The 8,554-nt window shown below is 39.9% G+C and overlaps 1 protein-coding gene across 1 annotated transcript; it reads right to left on the bottom strand.

Annotated features, from left to right (window-relative positions):
• Nucleotides 1–1,329: 1,329 nt before the first annotated feature.
• Ccdc127 (coiled-coil domain containing 127) lies at nt 1,330–8,531 on the bottom strand. Its single transcript, XM_021180801.3, has 3 exons — nt 8,446–8,531; nt 5,894–6,024; nt 1,330–2,567 (listed from the first exon to the last, which is right to left on the bottom strand). The coding sequence occupies exons 2-3, from the start codon at nt 6,012–6,014 to the stop codon at nt 1,906–1,908; spliced, it is 783 nt and encodes a 260-aa protein (XP_021036460.1). The 5' UTR covers nt 6,015–6,024; nt 8,446–8,531; the 3' UTR covers nt 1,330–1,905.
• Nucleotides 8,532–8,554: the final 23 nt, after the last annotated feature.

Here is an 8,554-nt window from a genome sequence, read left to right on the forward strand (position 1 = left end):
ACAGCAGAAAGGCATGGTAAATATCTACCGACAAGAGCTTTATCTGAAGGTGGAATTACCTGGCTTCTGCTCAGAGTGCCTGCTATCAACTCTGTCAAGGTAAAACTAAATGTCGAATATGAAGCATGAGCCAAGTGCTCCTTAACCATTCTATAACTGAACTGTTTTCTGGGTAAGTATTTTCAAGTTTGCCATCTCTCTACACAGAAAGCTATGCACAGGGTAGAATATAGGATCTGAACACAAACTGACTACTTTTTTCATGGCCTGCATGGCTACTGATGAATAACCACACACAGGTTCCAACGTCTGTAAATCAAACACCCAACTCAGATCCACTCCAACAAAATACTACCTATGACCTAGCCAGATTGCTTTCTCCATATCAAGGCTCTCGATCCCTATCCTCTGTAAAATAAAGCTATGTGGGAAAGCTCACTAAACAGACTTCACAGTGCATCCTCACACAAGGCTAGTCCCTAATGGGTGTCTTCCCAGTGCTGGTAACTAGCAAGAGTGATTCACCATACCTAGACTGCTTACAGACTATGAGTGACCTCTACCACTTGCCTTCCTGTGGGAATGGAACTGCTGAGAAGGGTCACATAAATAGATCTCACTCTATCAAAATCTTGATAGTCTCCAGTGAGCTTTCCTGGGAATTTGTCGTGTTTCTAGTTATACCCCTAAACTAAACAATGCTCCCTGTGATTCCACAGTGTAACCCCTTAGTGGCTCCATTTGGTTCCCTCTAGATTCTTCTACATGCCTGTTCTCTGCTGATTTTATCTTTCTTGCTATCACAAATCTTAGTCCTGAGGGCAACCATAGGTTGAGTATTAGAAACTATGGCAAGTTACAGAACCCGGGTATCTTGAGAAATTACCATTTACAAGTACTTAGCTCATAAAACCAGAGTAAGGATTATGTAAGTTATGTACAAAGGGTCAACTCATATAAGCTGTATGTAAATGAGTTATAAGTACTTATCAATACATACAAAATTATCAACCCAAGAATGTAATACACACTTGTAATCACAGCATGTGGGAGCCTGAGGCAGGAAGACTGTCTACCTGGGCTGTGTAGTAAGACTGTCTCCAAAAAAAAAAAAAAAAAAAAAAAAAAAAATAGTAAAAGAGTCACACAAAAAGCCACACCATGCCAGGCATGGTGGCACATGCCTTTAATCCCAGCACTCGGGAGGCAGAGGCAGGCGGATTTCTGAGTTCGAGGCCAGCCTGGTCTACAGAGTGAGTTCCAGGACAGCCAGGGCTATACAGAGAAACCCTGTCTTGAAAAACCATTAAAAAAAAAAAAGCAACACCATTACTTTTAAATGACAAATATTATTGACTGCATATCATTGCTAATAAATAACATGCTTATTAAATACAGGACCAGCTCAATTCTAAATATTCACTGGGGTACCAGCTGGGCATAAGAAATTTGTTTTTTTTGTTTTTTTTTTTTTTTTTTGGTGGTGGTGGGGTGTTCCAAACAAGATAAATTTTGGTACTATAACTTCTATATTACTCAACAACTCCTACATGAAATCAGGAAAGGGAAAGGGAGTAGAGAGGTAAAAACTGACAGAACATTTCTCAGAGTAAGAATATTGTATTTTTTTCCTTAGAACTAAAATAGTTGTACTTGTTTTGCTAAATATTAGCAGCTCAAAAATGTTTCAAAAAAAGTACCTCTAATAGCTGCATAGCATCATAGAAAAACATTACCTGCTAAGGCCCTACTGCACGGCTCGAAGGGAGGAAAGACTTGAGTTCTCACACGAGCAGCTCAACTGGGCCACTTTTGGTGGCAAAGGAACAGAGTAAATATCAGAGACCCCAGACTGCAGACGGCCATGGGGAGAGACTCCCTCTGGCCTTGAGTCTCATTACATTCTTATTTTTCTAATATGACCTTCTCTACTTTCTTAAATTTTTTAAGTTCGACAAGTAGTTCCCAATATTTAAGATACATCCACATGAGCTTCCCATTTTGACGTTTGTTGGTGTTCCAGACCTCTCCACAATGCTTATCATGCTTAAATATGTCAGATAAGCCAGCTGCCATTTCTAGGTCAGCAGCCACTGGATCAACAGATGTGCGCACCAGTAAGCTCTTCTCCAGCTCTAGTCGTGCACTCCGGGGGATGATCAGGCTGCAATAGATATTTTGGCGTTCCTCGAGAGCTTCTCCCACCTCTTTCAGCACAACCTGGGCTCTCCTCTGCCAGTCATCCTCTTCTTGCAGGCAGCTCAAATAGACATTTCTCAGAGGCTGGAGCCGGCTTTTTTCTTGCTTTATCTGAGCCCGTTCCTGTTCGAGAAGTTTCTTTTCTTCTGCCAACTTACGCCCCTGCGAGATGAGGGCTTCTCGAAAACTACTTGTTCTATTTTGTTCTTTTTCCAGTTCCAAAGACAGCTGAGCCACAGCGCGCCGGTGTTCTGAGATCACGGCATGGTATTTGGCTTCAAGATCCTGCTGGAAAGCAGCTGTTCTCTGATGATATGCTTTTCTTGCTTTTTCTATCTCTTTCTGGGATTCCCTAGACCAAATCCAACCTGACACAAATAAAAGAGATGAGGAAGACACATGAAGAGACATAACTAAAATCCTATGACTACTTAAAGAAAATACATAATACAGTAATGACAGTATTTCAGTAAAAGCCTAAAAATTCAAAGGTGCCAAGACATTAAAACTTTGTAGATAACAAAATTGGCAAAGTTCTTATCCAAAACTCAGACCAGTGCTGGGCACTTAAAGCAGCACATACGACGGTCCTCTCCTAGTGTCTAATATTCATGGCTGGAAAAATTTACCACTGTTTTCTTTATCTATGTGCTCTGCCACAGTGCTCCATGACTTATTGCCAATGTTTTAAAAATTAATATAGATGGGCTTCAAATATTGCTGGAAGCCCAGCTATCATCTGTCTATAGCTTAATCCTGGTGGGTTTGCTGCTAGGTGAAGAAGTTCAACCTTAGGTTGGACTCAGTAGCAAGTGTTTGTAATCCCAGGACTTGGTAGGAAAAAAAAAAATCGTACCAAAGCAGATTTAGTGTTATCTGAGGAAGACTTTAAAACAGCCACATAACTTCAAACCTACAATTAAATAACATTCTGAACCAATAGGTTCCCAGATAAGTGGTTATCAGGTTTCAGAGGAAAGTGTGGCTATGAAGTAACAGGTGTCCCTTCAAAATGTGATGTTATCTTGACAAACACAAGACCCTGAGTCCCATGGTGAGTCTGCATGAAGTAACCACTAGGAGAACTGAGTAAATAATATTATCTCTCTGTGTCGCTTTTCAATTTTAAGTGATCTACAATGGTCTCAAAACTGTCTCTTTTGACTAAACTGAGTTGTACTAAATGATTAAGCTTGCTATACCAGACACTTCACTTTTTAGATCTAAGACAGTTTCTTTACTACGTAAGAGAAGAAAAGGTAAGAGAGAGAGAGAGGGATGAGAGAGGAAGGGGAAAATGAACAGACAGCTAGGGAATGAGAAGGCACAGCAGAGACAAGGAGGTATAAGCTTGCCAAAAAAACCAAACAGTTTTCAAAGTAAGTACAACTTTACCAGTTTCTGAGTTGTATTAAAAGTTATAAGATTTGGGGCTATGGATGTAGCTCAGTGATAAGAGTTCTTGTCTAGCATATACAAAGTTCCTAGCTTGATCATCAAAACCATGAAAGAAAGAAAGAAAGAAAGAAAGGAGGGAAGGGGGAAGGAAGGGAATAAAGGAAGAAGCAGGGGTGAGGGATTGGTTGTGAAATTTAAATCCTCAGAATAAAAGTCGATTCTTCTCATCCCTCAGTGGTTGTCAGTCAAGTAAGGTATTTATCTGCTGTTACTTCAGGATCCTGATTAAGGCCAGTTGATCTTTGCAGGTTGCAATACACCTTCTCAAACATGTAGTAACTTACTTGTAGGAAATCCTTATAAGAATGCAAAGTTAAAACTTTACCTCTGATTTAGGCTGTCCTGGCATACACCTATAATGTCGACAATTGAGAAACTGAGGCATGGAGATTGTGAATTTGAGGCCAGTATTGTGAGACCCCGATTTAAAGTAACAAAAACTCAACAGTTATCCCTGAATACATTATTTAACCAGGATAATCAACACAAAAACATAAAACGTTCTTCAATCCTTCTCAATACAAAACTTATCAACTTGAACATACATAAAGGAAAAGCATGAATTTGGGAGTTATGAGTTGGTTTTAAAGCTACACATAAGTCTGAAAAATTCATGGACCATGACAGGGCCTCTCATAGTCTCAAAGCTGACTCACTCACTCAAACTGACTAACACCGCTGATGAATGAGAATCCTCTTATAAGAGTTATGTGATTTTAAGGTTTCCAAGCTACTCAAAGAACCCCAGCAATAGATGTCTTTTATGCTAAATGGTGCACTGAGAGAGGAAGACAGGAAGGAGTCTTTAGATGGCACCATCTGGAATGGTCCTGGACTGGTTGCAGGAAATGCTCAGATCCCCCTGTACTGGCTACTTGTGTGTCAACTTGACACAGGCTGGAGTTATCACAGAGAAAGGAGCTTCAGTTGGGGAAATGCTTCCATAAGATCCAGCTGTGGGGCATTTTCTCAATTAGTGATCAAGAATGAAGGGCCCCTAGTGGGTGGTACCATCCCTGGGCTGGTAGTCTTGGATTCTATAAGAGAGCAGGCTGAGCAAGCCAGGGGAAGTAAGCCAGTAAAGAACATCCCTCCATGGCCTCTGCATCAGCTCCTGCTTCCTGACCTGCTTGAGTTCCAATCCTGACTTCCTTTGGTAATGAACAGCGGTTTGTAGGTGTGAGCTGAATAAACCCTTTCCTCCCTAACTTGCTTCTTGGTCATGATGTTTATGCAGGAATAGAAAACTAAGACACTCCCCACTTTCTCCATGGCAAACTTCTGAACTGAGAATTTCGGGCACATAAAAAGCTACTGAACAGGAATGATCACTACACATATAGGACAGTATTTGCTTTAGATTTACTGAATCATCAGTTCTCATATTCTTAGATGACAACCAAGACCACAAGACATGAAGTAATATAAGCCAGTACTACATCAGTGATGTGTCCCCATCACAGGTAAAGATATACTTCACTTGAGACATGCCTCCCACACTACACTGTGACTTCTTGAAATCACATAGGATGCAATGCTGTGGAGCACATACAGCTGAAAATTATTTTCTGGACTAAAATGTATATAGATGATAAAATCATAATAGCCATACTCTTTCTTTATATAGTTAGTATCTTTTTCATTTTCTTCAAGGTATAGCTCAGAGAGAGAGAGAGAGAGAGAGAGAGAGAGAGAGGAAGAAAGAGCGAGAGAGGAAAGAGAGAGAGGAAAGAGGAGAGAGAGAAAGAGCGAGCGAGCGAGCGCACATACATATATGACTGGTAAGAGTCTCAGTGGTGTTTACTTAGTTTAAATGTGAGGATTTCTAGCCTGTAGAGTAGTTTCCCCTCCCCCCCTCCTTGGGCAAGCTTGCCCAAATACCGACTTTAAATATACTAAACATATATCCTAACTGGCTTTCTTTCAGGTCAGGTTTTCTGTAGGTCCCAAGGAAGGCAATTAAGGCAAAGAAGTCCCCTTAGAACACTGAAGCAATGGGAGAGAGCTAAAGCTTATTAAAACCTAACCTACACCAAATGTTTCTGCATTATTTAATCCTCACAATGTATTGAGGCAGGTGAAGCTACCTTCTAGGAATAGGTAAACTGAGGATCAGAAAGGCTAACTCTGTCGCAGAGTCACTGTATAGGATAAAACCACACTGTATTGGCCAAGTCCTAAAGACAGCAACCCGGGTACTCCTGGCATAATTTTGGACCAGAAAACCATAACTTACGAAATGCTGCCAATCCGAGCATTGGCACCAATAGGGCATAATTCCACTTGCTTCCATCACCCCCATCAGCCCTGGCATTGGGCCTGATATTCCAATTTGGGGGGTCGTTTAAGTTATTCATGGAGCTATACCTTGAAGAAAATGAAAAAGATATTAACTATATAAAAGAGCATGGCTATTATGATTATATCATCTATATACATTATTTTAGTCAAGAAAATATTTTTCAGCTGTATGTGCTGCACAGCATCGCATCCTATGTGATTTCAAGAAGTCACAGTGTTGTGTGGGAGGCATGTCTCAAGTGATGTACAAGTAGAATGTAGTGATTTCTCCCTTCATGTTTAGATGTGTGGTTGTTGTAATGATTATTATCTTGTGTGCCAACATGACCAAAACAAGGCATCTCAGCATGCCCAGCTAATTGGTTAGACATCATTCGAGGAGTGCCTGAGAAGGGTTTCTTTATGATTGGTAAGCATTTGGGTGCCTATACTGATTATTTATAATAAATCAAATGTCATTTTACTGCACACATACCATCACAAACCCTAAAAAAATTACAGTTGACAATGAGCTACACATAAAGCAGTTCCACGTCAATATTGCTTAATGTCAGAGCAGGCTCAGCTCACTTTTGGATTTACATAAAATTGGAATCCCCTATCAATACATTTCTCAGAATCTGTCTCCACTGTTAACTAAGTGATGCATGACTGTACATGTTTCTTATTGGTTGTCTCTGTAAAACTTTAATACAGTTGTACAGAGATAACAATAAAACAATAAAAGTGAATCTACAATAGACATTCACTTTATATGACCTAGGGTTTAAAGAATGAGCAGTTTTCTACAGACAAAAATCAAAGAAAAGCTTTTTACATGCGTGTCATGATCAGGATTACAGAAATCCCTTGCTTCATATTAGGGTATAACTCACAAACTAGGCTGGAGACCAATATTACTATAAATTTACTAGTTTACAAACTACCCATACTAGCCAGGCATGTTGGTGCATGCTTTTAATCTCAGAATTCAAGTTGGCAGAGGCAGGCTGATCTCTTTGAGTTTGAAGATAGTCTAGTCTACATAGTGAGTTCTAGGACAGCCAGGTCTATACAGAGAGTCTCTGTCTCAAATAAATAAAAATAAAATAAAAAGTACCCATATTAGATGGGTGTTTTCATACTGTCAAGTCATAAAAACATTCAGCTTGCTTATATGTACAAATACAATAAACACAAAATAGTTAACCAAGATGCATGTAAGAAATACGTAATTCAACCCCAATTTTGAAAGTTTTAGTGTTTTTAACAAACCTTGTTTAACATGTAAAGATGCACAATAATGAACAACAAATATATAACCATAATACATGGCTCAGAATGTAATGGTTTATAGGAACTATAGAATTAATAAGTACGGTAGATGCCTAATTTAGAAATATGTATATATATATATATATATATATGCACACACACACATACACACACTAAAAGCCGGCAACTTTCAAAAACCTCCTACTATGTATAGCCACCCATCAGATATCTGATGGGGAGCCTCATCTGTTACCAAAAGCCTTGAAGACAGCCAAGGCTCCCATATAAAATGCTGTATTTGATTATAATCTGCTCAATACTTTAGACTATCTCTAAATCACCGATACCTAATAAGGTATAAAGGCACTTAAGTAGTTGATATGTTTTATTTTCCCCCTTGTTAAAAAAAAAAGTCTGTACATACTCAGAACAGACACATTTTCCCCAAATATATTTTATCTGCAGTTGGTTGAACCCACCAATGCAGAACCCTTGTAGGGGGTAAGCTGTCATATTTATTTCCTCTGTACCAACAACATCCATTTTGGGGTTATAAAGTTCAAGGAAATAATTCATAAGGCCTTGTGCATGAATATATTCCATATTTCCTTATTTATTAATTAAAAAACAAAGAAATAAAGTGGGAACGGTTCATTGTAAACTTAAACAATTCAAAATAATGGTCATAAAGATCTGTGTGCCAAGAGGAAGACCTTAATTAATATTAACTGAAAATTCAGGAAACAATTACGATTATTGGTTTACTTTTTATGGTATTTAATTCCACCGAACATTTCAGCTATACTCACTCGAAAAATAGAAAAACTATCTGAAACTGATCAAATGAGAGCGCGTTTGCAATAAGGGATGGTAGCCACCATCTAAGCAGCTTTCAGGATGACAACAGACCGGGCCTCCAGCTTCCCAGCTGCTGTAACGAAGACGAAAGCTTTGGATATAGTTTCTAGTTCATATCCTGGCTTCTACGTAGCCCAGTGCAGCTAGCTGCTCCTTGTCCAGCCACCAAGAGATCATTCCTACCCACTCTAGAAGCCCAGGGCAGTATCTCCTCTCATTAGTTGAGATTCAAGCGCTCAACAAAATGGGCTCTTATGGAGCTTGCGATCTCCGCCCCAGGACCGTACTTCCATCTCTCCAGATCATCCGACCCTCTCTGGGCAAACAAGAAGAGCCCCCCGAGAAGCACTTTAAAGACATTGGCACCTCACTTACCCCTGGAGCAGAGCCCATGAGCGTTGCTGCCACCCTACCTCAGACGTGCTGCCACCGCCGCGTTTACAGAGCGCAGGCGCACCACCACTCACGCGAGCAAGGAGGGGCG

This window comes from Mus caroli, unplaced genomic scaffold, assembly GCF_978045245.1.
Source record: "Mus caroli unplaced genomic scaffold, Mus_caroli_1 scaffold_15, whole genome shotgun sequence".
Taxonomy (NCBI): Eukaryota; Metazoa; Chordata; class Mammalia; order Rodentia; family Muridae; genus Mus; species Mus caroli.

Coding starts and splice junctions, on each gene's coding strand:
- Ccdc127 (XM_021180801.3), bottom strand. CDS start 6,014: ATGAATAACTTAAACGACCCCCCAAATTGGAATATCAGGCCCAATGCC. Junction 2,568..5,893: donor GCTCGGATTGGCAGCATTTC/GTAAGTTATGGT, acceptor TATTTGTGTCAG/GTTGGATTTGGTCTAGGGAA.